This window comes from Caretta caretta, chromosome 6, assembly GCF_965140235.1.
Source record: "Caretta caretta isolate rCarCar2 chromosome 6, rCarCar1.hap1, whole genome shotgun sequence".
NCBI lineage: Eukaryota > Metazoa > Chordata > Testudines > Cheloniidae > Caretta > Caretta caretta.
In genome coordinates, this window is record NC_134211.1 from 84,725,478 (window position 1) to 84,744,650 (window position 19,173).

At 39.9% G+C, this 19,173-nt stretch overlaps 1 protein-coding gene and 1 long non-coding RNA gene across 2 annotated transcripts in view; both read right to left on the reverse strand.

The window, feature by feature from the left end:
• Window positions 1-4,573: 4,573 nt before the first annotated feature.
• LOC125638490 (uncharacterized) overlaps window positions 4,574-19,173 on the reverse strand; it is a 37,410-nt gene continuing 22,810 nt past the window's right edge. Inside the window, exons 6-9 of the mRNA XM_048854336.2 lie at window positions 12,905-13,015; window positions 8,256-8,362; window positions 6,815-6,905; window positions 4,574-6,075 (exon numbers count right to left, since the gene is read on the reverse strand). Coding sequence (XP_048710293.2) covers window positions 5,959-6,075; window positions 6,815-6,905; window positions 8,256-8,362; window positions 12,905-13,015 — 426 coding nt within the window. The 3' untranslated portion in view covers window positions 4,574-5,958. The remainder of the gene's footprint in view (window positions 6,076-6,814; window positions 6,906-8,255; window positions 8,363-12,904; window positions 13,016-19,173) is intronic.
• LOC142072557 (uncharacterized) lies at window positions 15,991-19,170 on the reverse strand. Its single transcript, XR_012668996.1, has 2 exons — window positions 17,869-19,170; window positions 15,991-17,378 (listed from the first exon to the last, which is right to left on the reverse strand). It is a non-coding gene; the product is annotated as an uncharacterized LOC142072557 (long non-coding RNA).

Here is a 19,173-nt window from a genome sequence, read left to right on the forward strand (position 1 = left end):
TCAGATTGTGGCAGGATATTCAGGGCAGGAGAGACAAAGGGCCAAAAAAAGATGAGAGATTAAGCGTAGCAGAGAATGGGAGACAGAACCAGAGAAGAAAGGAGAAAAGAGCAGAGGAGACTGAGGAAAAGAAAGGTGGGCAAAAGCATAGAAAATGAGGGAGGAATGGGCTGCAGTTGCTTTATCCCACACTCCCAAGTGCCCAAGCACTCCTAAGCAGGCCTTACTAGCCCCCACTGTAACAACACACAGTCAACCTATGGAACTTGTTGCCAGGGGATGTTATGAAGGACAAAAATGTAACTGGGTCCAAAAAAGAATTAGATAAGTTCATGGAAGATAGGTCCATCGATGGCTATTACCCAAGATGGTCAGGGATGCAACCCCATGTTCTGGGCATCCCTAGCCTCTGTCAGAAGGTGGGAATGGACGACAGGGGATGGATCACTCGAAGATTGCCCTGTTTTCAAGTTTGTATTTATTTCATACCAACTCATCTATCATACTCAAGGCTTGACAGTTCACATTTCACCAAAACCACTGCAGATCAGAGAGCCGTTTTTGACTCACTGAAGACCTCAGGTAGTTCTTGATCAGTTTAAATTTCAAATAGCTATTTCTGCAAAAGCTAAAATTGTGCATATAAAGTTATTTGCAGTGGTGTTATAGCAGTGTTGGTCCCAGAATATTAGAGACACAAGTTGAGTGAGGGAATATCTTTTATTGGACTGACTTCTGTTGGTGAAAGAGACACACTTACAAGCTATACCTGACGAAAAGCTCTATAGCTCGAAACTTGTCTTTTTCACCACCTTGGTCAATAAAAGGTACTATCTCACCCACCTTCTCCGTATAAAGTAAGGCATTTATATCCCTAGATAGGCACTTCAGTAAAAGTAGCCTGATTTCAGAGGTGCTTGATTTCTGCAGCTTCCCCTGGCCTCACTGGGCACTGCAGCTGCTTAACACCTTTGTATTTAGGTTAGGACTACCAAGAGATTAAAAAAATTAATTGTGATTAATCGCACTGTTAAACAACAATAGAATACCATTTATTTTAAATATTTTTGGATGTTTACTACATTTTTAAATATATTAATTTCAATTACAACACAGAATACAAAGTGTACAGTGCTCACTTTATTTTTGATTACAAATATTTGCACTGTAAAAAACAAAAAAATTGTATTTTTCAATTCACCTCATACAAGTACTGTAATGCAATCTCTTTATCATGAAAGTTGAACTTACAAATGTAGAAGTATGTACAAAAAAACTGCATTCAGAAACAAAACAATGTAAAGCTTTAGAGCCTACAAGTCCACTCAGTCCTACTTCTTGGTCAGCCAATCACTCGGACAAACAAGGTTGGTTACAATTTGCAGGAGAGAATGCTGCCTGCTTCTTGTTTACAACGTCACCTGAAAGTGAGAACAGGCATTCACATGGCACTGTTGTAGCTGACGTTGCAAAGTATTTACGTGCCAGATGCACTTAAGATTCAGATGTCCCTTCAGGCTTCAACCACCATTCCAGAGGACATACTTCCATGCTGATGATGGGTTCTGCTTGATAATGAACCAAAGCAGTGCATGTTTATTTTCATCATTGAATCAGATGCCACCAGCAGAAATTTGATTGTCTTTTTTGGTGGTTTGGGTTACGCATCAGAGTGTTGCTCTTTTAAGACTTCTAAAAGCATGCTCCACACCTCGTCCCTCAGATTTTGGACGGCACTTCAGATTCTTAAACCTTGGATCGAGTGCTGTGGCTATTTTTAGAAATCTCACATTTGTACCTTCTTTGCATTTTGTCAAATCTGCTGTGAAAGTGTTCTTAAAAAGAACATGTGCTGGGTTATCATTCGAGACTGTAATAACATGAAATATATGCAGAATGCGGGTAAAATAGAGCAGGAGACATACAATTCTCCCACCAAGGAGTACAGTCACAAATTTAATTGATGCTTTTTTTTTTTAAAAAAACCAGCATCATCAGCATGGAAGCAAGTCCTCTGGAATGGTGGCTGAAGCATTAAGGAGCATACGAATGTTTAGCATATCTGGGATGTAAATACCTTGCAACACCAGCTACAAAAGTGCTATGCGAACGCTTGTTCTCACTTTCAGGTAATGTAAACAAGAAGCAGGCAGCAGTATCTCACATCAATGTAAACAAACTTCTTTGTCTTAGCGATTGGCAGAATAAGAAGTAGGACCGAGTGGATTTGTAGGCTCTAAAGTTTTACATTGATTTGTTTTTGATGGCAATTATTTAAACGAAAAAATCTGCATATTACACTTTCACGATAAAGAGATTGCACTAGAGTACTTGTATGAGGTGAATTGAAAAATATTATTTCTTTTGTTTATCATTTTTACAGTGCATATATTTATAATAAAAATAATAATATAAAGTGAGCAGTGCACACTTTGTATTCTGTGTTGTAACTGAAATCAATTTTGAAAATGTAGAAAAACATCCAAAAATATTTAATAACATTTCAATTGGTATTCTATTATTATAAGTGCAATTAATTTTTTAATTGTGATTAATTTTTTTGAGTTAATCACATGAGCTAACTGTGATTAATTGAGAGCCCGAATTTAGGTACTTAACTTTAGGCACCTAGTTTGAAAATTTTGGACTTTGTGACTTGATCAAGACAACAGAGTATCAGCCGAAGCTTAGCTTAGCCCCTTGCACCTGCTGCTTTTCACAGAGCTCTCTCTCTTTGCAGCCAGAGTTCATGCTTGCTGCTTTGCGGAGGAGCTGGCTCAGCCACAGGCAGCCATCTGGAAGAGAGCCTGCAACAGCCATAGTGCCACCAGTAGTAGGCCGGGGTGTACTGCCCATACAGACAAGAACTGATCTGAGATCTTTACAAAAACCAAGAGAACTACAGACAGACCCATAGTTTTTTCCAGATCCCAGTGACCACCCTGGGTGGCTGCGAGGGGACTGTGATAGTGTGTGATATTGGGGGCGGGAAATCAAACTTTCAGCACGATTGTGCATTTTACATAGGTTCCATTTTCAAGGCTAGCTTTGCAAGGAAAAAGATTAGAAACTTCACTTACAAAAAAAAGTTCTGAGATGTTTTCCATTTTTAGGTCCCTCAAATTAGGCAGGCCCTGCAACTATAGATTTCGCAGGTTCACAAAGGCCAGCTTGACTTTGCACTTCTATTTTCATCCAGGGATCTCAAAGCAATTAACAGACAATTAATTCAGCTTCCCAACCCCTCTATGAGGTAGATATTATTCCCATTTTATACAGGAGTGAGAAAAATTCAATGACTTGCCCAAAGCCCTACAGTGTGTCGGGGCACAGCTGAGACTAGAACCCTGCCTGGACACTCCATACCTAATCTGATATTTTGAAAAAATTGCAGAATTTTAACTCATCTTTCAGATTTGTGAATGTGCAAAGTTGTGTAACACTCCCATCCCCTTTGCAGCCAGGCTACCTTACATCCACTCTACCCATGTGTAGCAGAGTCAAAATTTGTGAAACTTATGCATCAAGGACCCAGAAGATCATGAAAATTGAAGGAGAGGGTGGTCTACATTAACTTACACCTTCATACACACACAGTTGCTTTTCTTGTTATGTTCCTCTCTTCCAGTCCTCAACACATTAATTACACCAACTCACACTCCCTTAGGACACACACAAACTCTGTGGGCCAAATTAAGAGTGGACTTGTCAGAAGGCATGTAAGTTCCATTTGGGTAAGAGAGAGTGATAGTTTATGTCAGTCAGTTTAAGGGTGTCCAAATCTCACATGCTTGATGAGAGTGTCAAGTGAAAATGTAAGTTACACTAGCATGGACTTGCCTCGGAACTAAAAAGGCAATAGGAGCCTTCCTGTAATAGCCTCTATTGTACATGAGCTCCAGATGTATAGGTAATATTTTCCATGTCAGAGGGTGCAAATGTCATCAAATATGGATTTGCTCCAGCCTCTCTCTACTGAAATTTTTACCCAACAGCAACTTAAAAACCAAAGCATTTGGGGAGTCGAAGAGAAGCAGGAAGGAAGGAAGAGAGAGTGGTGAAACCTGACACCCCTTACATAGTTACTACCAAAACAAATTGCAAAATTACAAACCAGACCAGTCACATGGAGAAAACTAAGAAGTAGCGAAAACTGAGAAGTGACTGATCCTTCCTGTACCTCTGAAACATGAGCAAAATACCAATGTGTGGAATTATTTTCTGCTTATAAGGCAGTATTTGTTATTAAAGTAGCCTTCTATGACCAAGTCATACCACTTTTTTCCCCAATAGGAGCCCTAATTGTAAGTTTGAAATTCAGTCACAAACTTCTGTCATACCTTTCTGAGCTAATTATTATGGTTGCAGAGCTTGTTTCCTCATTCTGAAATGCATATTACATGTCCTTTCTTGTTTCGTGACCCCCTCATTCATTTTCAGATCACAGTGTTATACTGCAGCCATCTTGCACGTGGCTTAACCTCATGGGGAATTGCTTCCTAGTTGATCAGTACAGGCAGGAACACAATATTGAGGGGCTCAATTATTCTAGATAAAGAAAATAAATAGAAACTTTTTAACCATAAGTTTCCATCTTTATTAATTTTATAATTTATGAAAAATGCAACCACCAGAATCTCAAGGTACAGGCTCAACATAAGTCACATTACAACCCCCCAAAAACAAAATCAAGTGAGAAAAGTCTGACTTCTTGGCCTCAAAAATAAAGCTCTACCCACACAATAAAGATCCAAGTATTTGGTGTGCTATTAAGGCCCCAATTAGCCGTTACATCTTTTTGACTCCATATATATTATTACAACATTTTACAGGTATACTTTGCTGCAAATTATTAGAAAAATAAAAAGTGTAGCCAGTATAATGTTTTGCTACTTGAGCAGGCCATAACTTGTGTAGAAAACTTTTAGACATACAGTAACATTGCTTCCAATTGGCACTGCACTTAGTCAAAAATTCCTGCAGATAAACACAAAACATATTGATTGTCAGTGATGTCTAAGGCTGAAAAACTTTTCAACGAACTGAAAGTTTTCTACAGTTGGAATAGAAAATATAAATATCAGCTTGGTGTTGTTGTTCTTTCTCTTTGGGAGGGTTTGGGGACGGTTCTGTTATTGTGTATTGCCAATGTTTTACATCACCAAAGATTATGCTAGGCCATAACTCTTGCTCAGAATATTTAGTTTCTTAACCCCTTACAATCCTCATTAAAATTAAGGAAGTGAAGCAGATTTTCATTCTCCTATACTTAGACCAATATTTCTGAAGGATTCTTATTTATCCCCAAGTATCTTACATCAACAGTCAACTGGGGAACCATTGACTAGAAGGAGATCATCACTGTCACAATGCTACTCTAAATTGGGACAATAGTCCTTTCTACACCAATACCTGTAGCTACTGTGCAGACCTTAAAAAAATCAGGAATTCCATAGGCAGAATATTAATAGCACTACTGTAAGTTTGTCAGTACTAAAAACCCAACATAATATATTACAGCTTTTAAATAAAGCTGTGTTAAATATATGAATACCATTCACATTTAATAGTGGGTCACTATTTTTCTGTTAATATATATATTTTTAAAATGGGAGGTTCACAGCCATTAACAGAGCACAAGATGGACTCTTCTGGTGTTAGTGGACTGCCATTCTTTCAAAACACTTCCATGCAGAATGAAGCTACAGGAGATACCTAGTGGCTAAAATTTTTTTGCACTGTTATGACACACTGAGAACTTTAATGCAAGAAATTTGACATCACAAAATATGTTCTCAAAAGCCCCTGTTTCATTGTGAGAATATGTATAATTTCTAAAATAAATAGTAAGATATTTCACGATTTATTCTGGAAATAGGACTGTAGGATTAAGCCCTTTCACACAACTCCCTCCGAAGTCAATCATTTTATACTGTTATCAGTAAATCAGTCTGTATGCTAGAGAATCTTGTACAAATGAATTTGTTCAAGTGCTTCTCTATCAATATCCTTTTCCATGTATACATCATAGTCCAACTTCATTTCTTCTACCCACTGGCTGAGCAGTATATCCGTCTGAAACAATTAAAAACCGATACATAAATTAACACAGTTTTGAGCAACCAACTCAACTTATGTTACAGGGATGGCAGACATCAGTGAAAAGAGGAGAGAAAGACAGTTTAGCCATTACAGCTTATTCACCATTGGTAAGTTAAACTTATTTCTGGAAGCATCATTTTACCTAAATAGAAAAGAGTAAGGATAATTTCTGAAAAAGAAACTCATTCATATTTTCTGTTTACTCAAGTTTGGGTCTGACTGCAGAAAACATACTGAGTTTTTAATTGGAATGGGAATCTCTTTGGATTAACATCTGCCGATTAATTATACACATGATTTTATATTTCCACCCATATTCCCAGTAATATATTGATGGAAAGCATGTTATACAACTCAAAACAGACATAGTATAGGCTTGAATAATAGTATAATACTTTGAGATCCTCAAAATTAAGGGCTGGTATGAATTAAGCATCATAACAGCCCTATGGGGTAGATAAACAGTATCCCAATTTTACAGCTGGGGAACCAAGGCACAGAGAGATTGAAATAACTTTTCCAAGGTCATGGAAATTGTTGGCAAAGCTGGGAATAGATCCCAGGGTCCTGATTCCCAGTTCTCTGCTCTAACCATTTGATACTATGCAGCCTGAATAGTAACTATTAGACTGCATATTGACTCACTATAACACCTTCATAAAGAGTAAGATAAAATTTGTCAGCTAAAACTATTTGAAAAAGAACCACGAACCTGTAGGTTTGAGATAGATTCTTCAAGGCTTGGGACTGTCACTAATAATGACCCTTTTTTCCTCATATTATGACTCATAAATTCCCAGGCTCTGAAACAGATTTTAAATTCCAAATATAGTATTTAAAGATCAAAAGATTGCCAGTTTTTAGAGAAAGAAACACATTCAATATAAAATGAATTTAACGCTGATAATTTAGTGACCAGAAGTAGATTGATTTTAAACATTTGCCATTTGTGCTTTAGTATAAAGTCACTGTTCATATCTTACTGTACGTCTGTGTGTGGACCAGCCACTAACACCAATGGGAACTACTCATGCAGATCAGAGGGATTATATGGCTTTGGAGTTTTATTTTTGAAATATGTTGTCTCTTTTCCTTTTTAAAATTAGGTTTAGTTGGTGCTCAAAAAAGGGAAGAATGAATAGTTCTGTCAGTGGCCTGTGGTGACTCTTCTAACATACCTTACCCATGACATTCAACACTCTTGCTGTTCCAATCTGGAGCCTGAGAGGCTGCCGGTTATGTCCAAGTCTGTTGTTTTTTTGTGATACTCAACAAATATCCACTCTAAACTAGGATGAAACTCCAGACAACTTAATTTGTGACCTAAATCAGAATTTGAACTCTGGTCTCTGAGGAGAGAGGCTAGTCCTCTCTCAGTTTTTTATTCACTGTAGCCACAAGTTTCTCTTCATATCACTATACTGCAGTTGTGACAAAATACTTTGAGGTAAATTAACATAATCACAGTATTCTAGATATATCCTCCAGCATTACTTTTTCCTGATTTTACAAGTCAGATCATTTCACATAGCACAGCAATATTGACTAAGAAGAATATAGTTTCCATCACTCTGCAAACCTCATTCTTCCTTAGGCCTGTTGTGCAACATTAAGCCAATAATCTTTAATGCTTAAGAAGGCAGGTAAAGGCATAATTGTGTCTCAGCAAACACAGGTGTAGTCTTAACCATGCCTTAGCCCTTTATAGCTTGCCCTTGAGGACTTCATGTTTGAAATATCACTAGTAACTGTAATTTGCAGTGTGAATATATAGCCCTTTTGTAATCCATAGGTTTGATGAAGGACCCTCTTGTTATTTTGTTACAGATTTTAATATTTATGTTGTTAAAGCAATTGAAGACAATTTATTTCCTATAAAGACAGTACCCTATTTTAACAGATTAGTGCAAATGTTCTGAGAAATGTTTTGCTGGAACTAAGAGAAAAAGCTTCTAGTAGATTCAGAACTAAAGATTGCCCTTAAGTTTTAGCTGCTAAATCTGACTAAATCAAGTACAGGCATTTTAAAATACATTTTTCTAATACAAATTATGTGTGTGACTTCAAAAAGCACAATATAAAGGATTTTTTATAACTTGCAAGGTTAAATCCACTGGCAGAGAAACTGATTACTTGTTTGGACACATACTTACCTGGCCTGTTCCAGTCTGTCAAGAAAATATTCAAAGACATTATTCATTACAACAACATCAGCATTTTGAAGGAGTGAAGCCTGAGTACAGATGTCTGAATGAAGCACCTGAAGGAGAAATCATTGTACATATGTAAAAGGTAACTTAGAAGAAGATACACAGCTTTCTAATAGACATGGTCTGTCCATAGAGCACAGTATCTGTTGCCAACATCTTCTACAGATCATAAAAAGGTATACAATTCATATTAAGTAATATACAAATGAACTCACTAGCGTGAGTGTCAGAGAAGCCAGTTTTATTTCCTCAGTAATTACAGTACTTAATTCATTATGTATATTAAATATAAATATGTTACATCTACTTGTACTTTTGATCTTGATCATTGAATGCCACAAATGCCACAATTTAGGAAATTACTATTATATTTTAATTACCTATGCTTTATCATGAATGTTTATTAATTTCAGTAAAGAATTTAATCCAGCTAAAGCTTTTTATGAAGCTATTTAAATGCATTTTAAGGGCTGAGCTGGTTGGTTAGTGATTACGGCTCAGACTGGCCATGAAGACCCAAGTTTGGTTATTGTATTCTCCTTCCACATACTGGGAGTAATGGAGATGCGATGCGCTCAGCTCTCAGAGGGAGAACTGCAGAGACAGAGTGCCTCATATCATTAAACAGGTATTTCTCCAGTCAGTACAGGAGCTCTTCTTGAACGTCAGCGTCCTGTCCAGTCTTCCTCAGCCAAAACAATGGTAGCAGAAAATGGAGTTGTGGGGCAGCTGCTGCTGCTAACTTAGGGGGGAATTTGGAGGCTCATCAAAACTCTAACAGGAAGTTGGAGGACTTTTCTCCTAATTCAGAGAAATAAATCTTAAATCTCTAACTAAAAAAAGTCGTAGTATCATCTCTTTTGGGATTTTGTCAATCCATGTGTTACATGTGCACCAAGATCTGATTTGAAGTGTCCCTACCAATTAGAAATCAACCTAGTGAATTTATCTAACTTCTGGTACCAGCTAAACTGAAACTTTGCGTATTCAATCTGAAGTTGAACACTGGATCACTGTCATCATGAAAGTGTTACTTATAGAAGTGACATTATCATGGTGGACAAACAGGATGATGCAGGGGCACTGGTCAGCTTTTATAGTCAGTATTAAGAGACTGATAATGCAGAAAAAACAGTTACTAGCCTTTCCATAACTGTTGTTCATGTCCATTCCACGTTAGGTATGCACAAGCTACATGCACCGTTGCTGGAGATTTCCCCGTCATTGGTATCCACTGGACCAGCTCTAGTGCTCTTTGATGCTGTACGCTTATGCACTGGTATAAGGGGCATCACCATCCCTGCATCCTCTCAGTTCTCTCTGGGTTGCTAACTCTGATAGAGGGGCAGGAGGGTGAATCATGGAATGGACATAAGCAACACATCTTGAAGAACAATTATGGAAAGGTTAGTAACCGTTTTTTCTTCGAATGCTTGCTCATGTCATGCCCATTCCACTTTAGGAGACTTACAAGCAGTACCCAAGGAGGTGGGCTTAGAACTCATGGACATGCAGCTAAGACTAAAAAATTAAATTTGAAGAGAAAAAACACCTTGCCGGAAGTGACATTCCATCAACTGTCACATGCTGGAAGGAAGGAACTGACAGAGTGCGGTGCCAGAGGTGCCCCTTATACCGGTGCATAAGCGCATGGCACCAGAGGGCGCTAGAGCTAGCTCAATGGATAACACTGAGGGGAAAAATCTCTGGCAGCGGTGCACACGGCGTGCACACACCTAACATGGAATGGACATGAGCAAGCACTTGAAGAATGGCTAGGCTGCATACCTAATCTAATAGAGAGTAAATTAGTTATTGTGGTGGGATGATACCACACACTAATCTAGCAGGTTGGATATCCCACATTTTGTTAATCTCTGCTAGTGTTCAGGTAATTAACACAAGGCTCAGGTAACTTGGCGAGTGGTGTCTTCTCACAGGAAAATGAAGTATTTGTGTAGAGGAGAAAACACTTTTGGCACTATTTTCTTGTCTAGGAAACCATAACTTCTTATTCACCCTCTGAATTGCTTAAAAGCCTGCTGGTACTGGGAGGGAAAGTGATCTGTCTTTCCCCTCCTGACTGGGGTAACCTGCAGTTCAAATGGTCCTTCCTGAAGGACAAAGCTTTGGTTTTATCAAAACTTAACTTCACAAAGGAAATATCTGCACTTGGATCAATTAAGCAGATGTACACTATTCTGATCACTATAGGAAAGAGACACTCCCTATGCAAAGGAGCATTGTAGCAACTGAAGTGGGGAGAATGTATCATTCTGACTCATGCAGCAATGCCCAGACACTAACAGAATATTTTGTAGTGATTCCATTATAGCCAAACATTTCAGTATTCACTTTAATGAAAATAAAACTCTAAGACTAGTTAAAAATGAAGAACTAGTAGCACGGTTGACTATCATCCAATTAAGAGAATAGTGCCAAAGGGTTCATTAAGAGAGTTTATACTCCTACTTCTTAGTGCACCTATGGGATTAAGTTCACGGCTTCTTTGGTTAAGAAGATTTTTGGACATTATTCTCAGGACTTTCTTTAATCTGAATGACAATTTTATCTGGGTACAATACAATTCTTGTTTCTTGGAACTGTTATACACTCTTTTCTAATTTGGTGATTTAAAGGCATTATGTCAATAGTCTCAAATCTGATCTATAATACCTTCTTTTACAGTGTCCTCTGAATTCCAAATCCTCCACAATGTTGCCAAGAAAAAAAAAGTTTGTGTGCTATATATAAGTATTCGTCAACCAAAGGTGAGGACTGACTGTTTGCTAAATTTAAAGGGAAAAAGAAATCAGTACTGAAAAGTTTGATTTTCACGGTACTAAGAGAAAACCAAACTACTATATAAAAATAGTTAAGTGTATTAAAGTTAGATACATGTAAGGGTGATTTCCTGAATGTGCCCCAACTTCTGTTGTTTTTTTAACCAACATCTAAGCATTCACACCAAACATGGTACAACATAAGTGACTTCTATGCACTTATTTTTTAATTTATGAACAGAACAGCACAGCACAAGACTCACTCATAAATTCACTATTAAATATAGAAATTGTTTTACCCTGATATCTCAGGTAGTAGAGGTTACAGTGGAAAGAGTGTATTGTTCTGTATTTTTATCAGAACATCCCAGATAACAGTGGCCATTATGAGGCTTTTTTCCTCCAAGATTTTTAACTTCTTTTTACCTACTTATTACTTAGCCAACTGGCTTCTGGCTGTTTTTTCATGCTACTATACATCTCCAAAAAGGATGTAATAAAAGAGATGATTCATTTTGGGGTGAAGCTGAAATCTTAGAATGAAATGTTTAAAGCAGCGTGTGATAATGTTCAAAACAGTGTGTAATAACAGGAGTCACAGGACTAAATTAACATCAAGTGGGAGTTGAATGACAAAGTCCCCAGGCACTGCTTTGAAAATGTATTCTCTTTTTTATCTTTATACACTGAAAAGTGTAACACTTCAGCAGAAATACAAAGTCTGTAGAAAAACTAACATTTAGGGCATATATTTTCAAGATATAAAGCAACTCAGGAACATGTATATACATCTACAGTCTCTAGTAAATTAACCTGATGGAGCATTCTGTTGTACAGTACTATCGCATTTCACGGATATATTTCAGACACATCAGAAGCCTTGTTTACACTGCAGCTAGGAGCAAGCCTCACAGCCCAAGTAAACAGATTCATCCCAGTGGGGCTCGAGCTAGTGCAAAAAAAATAATAGTGTGGACGCTGCAGCACCAGCGAAGGCCCAGGCTAGCCACCCAAGCTGGACCCACCCCATTCCCCGGTGCCTTGGGAGCTCACTCCCAGCTGCAGTATAGACATACCCTGAGAGTTTTGTCACTCATTTCAATGGGGCCAGGATTTCACTAATGTGTTTTATTCATTGCCTTTGACCACAAGACCTTTTGCACGGATTCAGACAGTCCCAAAAAGGAACTGTTCTCATTATGAAAACAGCATCTCTGTATATTAATGATTTGAGTTTGTTTGGAACATTTCTTGTTTTTCTGACATACATGTGCACTAATATGACTGAAATTCTCAGTTCCAAAGAAACTAATAAAGAAATACAACACCCAAAGTTGTCAGCCTGCAGACCTTAGCTTCTACTCAAATGCAAATCCTTGAAAGTATCTTTGCTATTCTTAACAAAACATGGAAACCCCAGATGCCTCTTGCTATTCTTATCATTCTAGACATAAACATTTAATATACTGGCTTAAACCTGTTTCAACAAACAGTGAAACAGTGGTAGAACTTCTATTGATTTTAATGAGACCAGTATGTGTTTGCGGTCAGTTGACAGATTGAGCCATACTCAGATAAAAGGCTGAATGAATCAAAAATTACTATATTTTAAAACAGAATTTTTTTAATCTCTTCTCAATTTTAATGGACATTAACGTTTTTTTGTTTTGTTTAAAATCAAACCAACGAAGTACAGATTTATCTTTAGAACAGCACTGATTTTACCAGCCTCTCTCATTGGCATAGAATTAACTAATCTATTATAGAGTTGGTTAAAAAATATACACATTTTAAAATGTCTTTAGTCACCTTTACTCTGTCTGTAAATTGGTATTTTGTGATTATCATTTCTTGCAACTGGCAAAAGTCTGCATTCATTTCCACTCCATACAGCTGGGATGCTGAGCTGTAAAGATAGCCCTGAAATAAAGAGAGGAAATCTAATAATTGAGGTGCCTGTAAAATGACTTCTAACCTAAAGTGGAAAAACTAAACATTATAAAGTGAAAAACAGAGGTTATGATTAGAGACAGGTTTAAAAAAAGTGCATTGGGGGGGGTTGTTAAAAAATTTTCAATTAATTTTAAAACTTAATGGTAGGAAATGCACTAGAGTGAACTGCATATTTTTCCAGGGCTAAGACCCTCTTTTTGGCAGTTACAGTAAATGGTTTATGAATATTATCATGAAAAAAAGATGTGAGCTGATAGGCCAAGAAAAGAAAGGAAAGCAAGCAACAATTCCACCTCCACTTCTACTGGCACATACACAGAAATTGGCTTAAGGAAATGGGGAAAAAACCTAAAGTTAGCACAAACCGAATTATAAAAATAAACTGAAGTCGGGGAGGGAGTGGAATTAACACACATTTGTGTTGGGATTCTTTTATTTATCGGTTTTCTTTTGCAGGAGAACAGAATGCAACAGAAATATCCAACAACACACACCCCACCACAAATTGTATGAATCTGGAGTCCAATTTGCACCTATATGGGATGGAAGAACTCACAACAGGATTTCCTCTTAGCCCTGGTTTACACTACAGGGTTAGGTCGAATTTAGCTGCATTAGGTTGATCTTAAAATGAATGCGTCTACACAACCAACCCCATTCCATCGACCAAAAGGGCTCTTACAATTGACTTCTGTACTCCTCCATGGTGAGGGGAGTAGCACTAAAATCGACCTTGCTGAGTCAAATCTGAGGTAGTGCAGACGCAATTCGAGGGTATTGGCCTTTGGGAGCTATCCCAGAGTGCTCCAATGTGACCACTCTGGACAGCACTTTGAACTCCAATGCACTAGCCAGGTACACAGGAAAAGCCCCGAGAAATTTTGAATTTCATTTCTTGTTTGGTCAGCATGGCGAGCTCAGCAGCACAGGTGACCATGCAGTCCCCTCAGCGTCGCAAATGAGCTCCAGCATGGTTCGAAAGGGAGACACTGGAGCTGATTGCTGTATGGGGAGAAGCATCTGTGCAGGCCAAACTCCGATCAAAAAGAAGAAATGTGAATATATTTGCCAAAATCGCACAGGGCATGATGGAGAGAGGCTACAACAGAGACACAAAGCGGTGCTGCAGGAAAGTTAAGGAACTCAGGCAAGCCTACCAAAAGACAAAAGAGGCAAACGGTTGCTCCTGGTCAGAGCCCCATACACGCCGCTTCTATGATCAGCTGCATGGCATTCTAGGGGGGGACCCTACCACTACCCCACCACTGTCCATGGACACGTGCAAGGGGGGAGTCTCACCCAACAGGGAGGAGGATTTTGTGGATGGGGAAGAGGAGGAGGAGAATGCACAGCAGGCAAGCGGTGAACTCATTCTCCCCAGCAGCCAGGACCTTTTCATCACCCTGGAGCCAATACCCTCCCAAGGCGGGATCCCTGACCTTGAAGCCGGGATCCCTGACCCTGAAGCCGGAGAAGACAGCTCTGGTGAGCGCACATTTGTAACTACAGTACAGGGTTTAAAAGCAATAGTGTTTAATGTTTGATTTGCCCTGAAGAATTGGGGTGCATCCGCAGCCAGAACAGCTACTGGAAAAGTCTGTTAATGTGTCTGGGGATGGAGCGAGAATCCTTCAGGGACATCTCCATGAAGCTCTCCTGGAGATACGCTGAAAGCCTTTGCGGAAGGTTTCTGGGGAGGGCTGCCTTATTTCATCCTCCACGGTAGGACACTTTACCGCGCCAAGCCAGTAGCAAGTAGTCTGGAATCATTCCAACACAAAGCATGGCAGCGAACGTTCCTAGATTTTGGTCACATTCAAGCAACATTCGGTCTATATCTTTCTGTGTTAGCCTCAGGAGAGTGATATCATTCATGGTCACCTGGTTGAAATAGGGGAATTTTTGTAAGGGAACAGTAAAAGGACCCCGTTCATGCTGGGTTGTTTGCGCTTGGCTAAAAGGGATCATCCCGGAGAATAGCCACGTGGCGGAGGTGGGGGGAGGTATGTGCTGCACATCCACCCAAAAACTGCAGCCCCTCCTTTTAAATGTGAAACCCAAATGGCATTGTGTGCTATGGGAAAGGATGGCGCTACAGTTTGAAACCATTCCCACGTTATGAAGGTGTAAGAAGCCAACCCTGTGTACCAAAAGACTTACCATGGCTGCCTGGAAACCAAATTTTGTTGCCCAGCTGTTTGTGATGTGTCACCATACCGGCAGGTGCTCAATATAAAAGGCAAAATGCAACCTTATACCTAAAGCACATGTGCTGTCTGCTGTGAATTGCTTGATTCACTGTGAAAGAGTCTCCCTTCTGTTCTCAGAAAATGTATAGTCTTAAATTTTACTCTCCCTTTTTATCTCCCCCCAGGTGCAAATGTTTCTATGCTCCCCCTATCATTTCCGTCCCTGAGGTTATCACAGATTAGAAGGCGAAAAAAACGCACTCGCGATGACATGTTTTCCGAGCTCATGCAGTCATCCCGCACTGATAGGGCACATCTTAATGCACGGAGTGGCAGAGGCCAGGAAAGCATTAAGTGAGCACGAAGAGCAGAGGCAGGAGGCGATGCTGAGGTTAATGGGGGAGTAAACAGACATGATGAAGGGTCTGTTGGAGCTGCAGGAAAGCCAACAAGAGCACAGATCCCCGCTGCATCCATTGTATAACCGCCTGCCCTCTTCCCCAAGTTCCATATCCTCCTTACCCAGACGCCCAAGAATGGGGGGCGGGGGTGAGGATCCGGGCACCCAGCCACTCCACTCCAGATGATGGCCCAAGCAACAGAAGGCTGTCATTCAAACAGCTTTGATTTGTAGTGTGGCTACAATAAGCAAAGTGGCCTTGTCCTTTTCTCCTCCCGCACCCCACCCCACCCGGGCTACCTTCTCAGTTATCTCACTTTTTTTTTTTAAATTAATAAAGAAAGAATGCATGGTTTCAAAACAATAGTTACTTTATTTCCTTTGCCAGCTGTGATCGAAGGGGGGATGGCGGTTGGCTTACAGGGAATTAAAATCAACAAAGGGGGAGGGTTTGCAGCAAGGAGAAACACATACAACTGTCACACTGTAGCCTGGACAGTCGTGAAACTGGTTTTCAAAGCCTCTGATGCACAGTGCGCCCAGCTGTGCTCTTCTAATCGCCCTGGTGTCTGGCTGTGTGTAATCGGCCGCCAGGCAATTTGCCTCAACCTCCCACCCCGCCATAAACGTCTCCCCTTTACTCTCACAGATATTATGGAGCACACAGCAAGCAGCAATAACAATGGGAATGTTTGTTGCACTGAGGTCTAACCTAGTCAGCAAACAGCACCAGCGAGCTTTTAAACGTCCAAAGGCCCATTCTACCACCATTCTGCACTTGCTCAGCCTATAGTTGAACTGCTCCTTACTACTGTCCAGGCTGCCTGTGTACAGTTTCATGAGCCATGGGAGCAAGGGGTAGGCTGGGTCCCCAAGGATACTATTGGCATTTCAACATCCCCAACGATAATTTTCTGGTGTAGGAAGTAAGTCCCTTCTTGCAACTGCTCGAACAGCCCAGAGTTCCTAAAGATGCAAGCGTCATGCACCTTTCCCTGCCATCCCATGTTGATGTCGGTGAAACGTCCCTTGTGATCCACCAGTGCTTGCAGCACCATTGAGAAGTACCCCTTGTGGTTTACATAGTGGTTGGCAAGGTGGTCTGGTGCCAAGATAGGAATATGCATTCTGTCTATCGCCCCACCACAGTTAGGGAACCTCATTGCAGCAAAGCCATCCACTATGACATATTTCCCAGGGTCACTACCCTTGATAGCAGAACATCAGTGATTGCGTTGGCTATTTGGATCACAGCAGTCCCCACAGTAAATTGATTCTTGAAATTGATTCGCAGTCAGGGGTTGCAAGCTTCCACAAGGCTATTGCCACTCACTTCTCAACTGTCAGGACATCTCTCATCTTGGTATTCCTGCACTTCAGGGCAGGGGAAAGCAACTCACAAAGTTCATGGAAAGTGGCCTTACGCATGCGAAAGTTTTGCAGCCACTGTGAATCATCCCATACCTACAACACTATGTGGTCCCACCAGTCTGTGCTTGTTTGCTGGGCCTGGAATCAGCGTTCCACTGTATCAACCAGCCCCACTGCCGCCATGATATCCCAATTGCCACAGCTCGTGCTTTCAGGAACGCCTGTGTCCATGTCCTCATCACAATTGTCCTCGTGCTGGTGTCTCTTAGTCCGGTTCTGCACATACTCCAGGATAATGCACGAGGTGTTTACAATGCTCACAACAGCAGCGGTGAGCTGAGCAGGCTCCATCCTTGCCGTGGTATGGCACCTGCATGGGTAACCCAGGAAAAAAGGCACAAAACAATTGTCTGCCATTGCTTTCAGAGGGAGGGAGGGAGGGGGCGACTGATGACATGTAACCAAAACCACCCTCAACAATGTTTTTGCCCCATCAGGCAATGGGATCTTAACCCGGAATTCCAATGGGCAGTGGAGATTACAGGAACTGTGGAATAGCTACCCAGAGTGCACCGCTCCATGAGTCGATGCTAGCCACGGTATTGAGGACGCACTCTGCCGACTTAATGCGCTTAGTGGGGACATACACAATCGACTGTATAAAATCGATTTTTAAAAATAGACTTCTATAAAATCGACCTAATTTCATAGTGTAGACATACCTTAGACTGAACAATGCTACTTATATAGATATAGTATTTTTTTTAAAATGTAAAAAATGTAAATAATAATTTATATTTCACCAATAATTCAAAAATGATGGAATTACATTTTCTAAACATTATTCTAAAATAATTTACCTTTGGACTCAGACCAATCATGGAAAGTTTCTGTCCAAAAGGAGAATTTTGGGGAAAGTATGAATGCCAGAAAACATCAGCCTACAATGGGTAAAATGTTGCAACTTTAACTACAACTTTATCTACAATGAACACTATAATTACACTTAGCTAACATAGGAAAGTTTAAAAAAAAATGACAAACACACAATGTTACAGATGTTGATGTACTGCAACTTGATTATTAGAGCTTTCTGAAGCCCTTCAACCCTCTGGCTAGAAAGGGAACCTGTGCAGATAAAACGTGGCAAATTGCCACTTCTGAAATACAAGCCAAGAATTTGATGAAAAAGAGAACCTTTCTTTTAATTATATTGCTGCTTTATCTTGAGGCTTTCTTTCATTACAATATAAGTGCTCCAGAACGTCAAAATAAATCCAATAACTGACAACAAAATGTTAACATTTAAGGACCCAATCCCGCAAACATTCACATGTGGGAGTAACGTTATTCATGATTAATCCCAAACTGGATTATTCAGAGGAGTAAAGTTACATGTTCAAGTGTCTCCAAGATCAGACCCCTATTGAAGCCACTGACTTTGTTAAGAAATTTGTATTAACTGATATAATTTACACCCATATATGTTTTGTGCTGCTGTTGGCCATACATTGTACCAAGCATGCCAACAGCAATCTGAAATACATTTGAGCTTTCTGATAAAGTATTTGATAGGACAAAATGCTTTAAGTGTTAACTAGGCAGTGTTTCTCAACAACGGGTCCATGGACTGGCGCTGGTCCCTGAGATTTCCCGGACACAGTTCAGAAGGCAGCAAGCCAGTCCCTGGTATCAAAAAGGTTGAGAAACACTGAGCTAGGAGACAAATTCATATCAAAAGTATCTCAGTGAAATTTAAGAGTTTCCCAGCATCACAATGGAATTTACCAAAACTCAGCAAAATATTTGGCCAGAACAGGGAAGAAAACATTAATTTAGCAATGTGAGACTGAGCAGTAACAAACTAAAGAGCAGCCAGGGTGTGCAACAGCAAAATGCTACACTGTTGGACAAGTAATTCTGATGGTTTGTGGAGGCAAGTCAATAAGTGAGATCAACAGTGTTTTCGTCTCTGTGAGAAGCAGAAGGAGAACTGAGTGAACAAGAATACAACACCTCGTACTGGCTGGATGCTTCATGCTATAGATGGCTATTTGTTGTTCTGTCCCCTCAGACGAAGATAAAGTATGGAACAATGAAAGCTGCCAGCTGGAGAAGGGAAAAGTATGGCACAGAAACAGAATATGAATTCCCATGCTGGATTT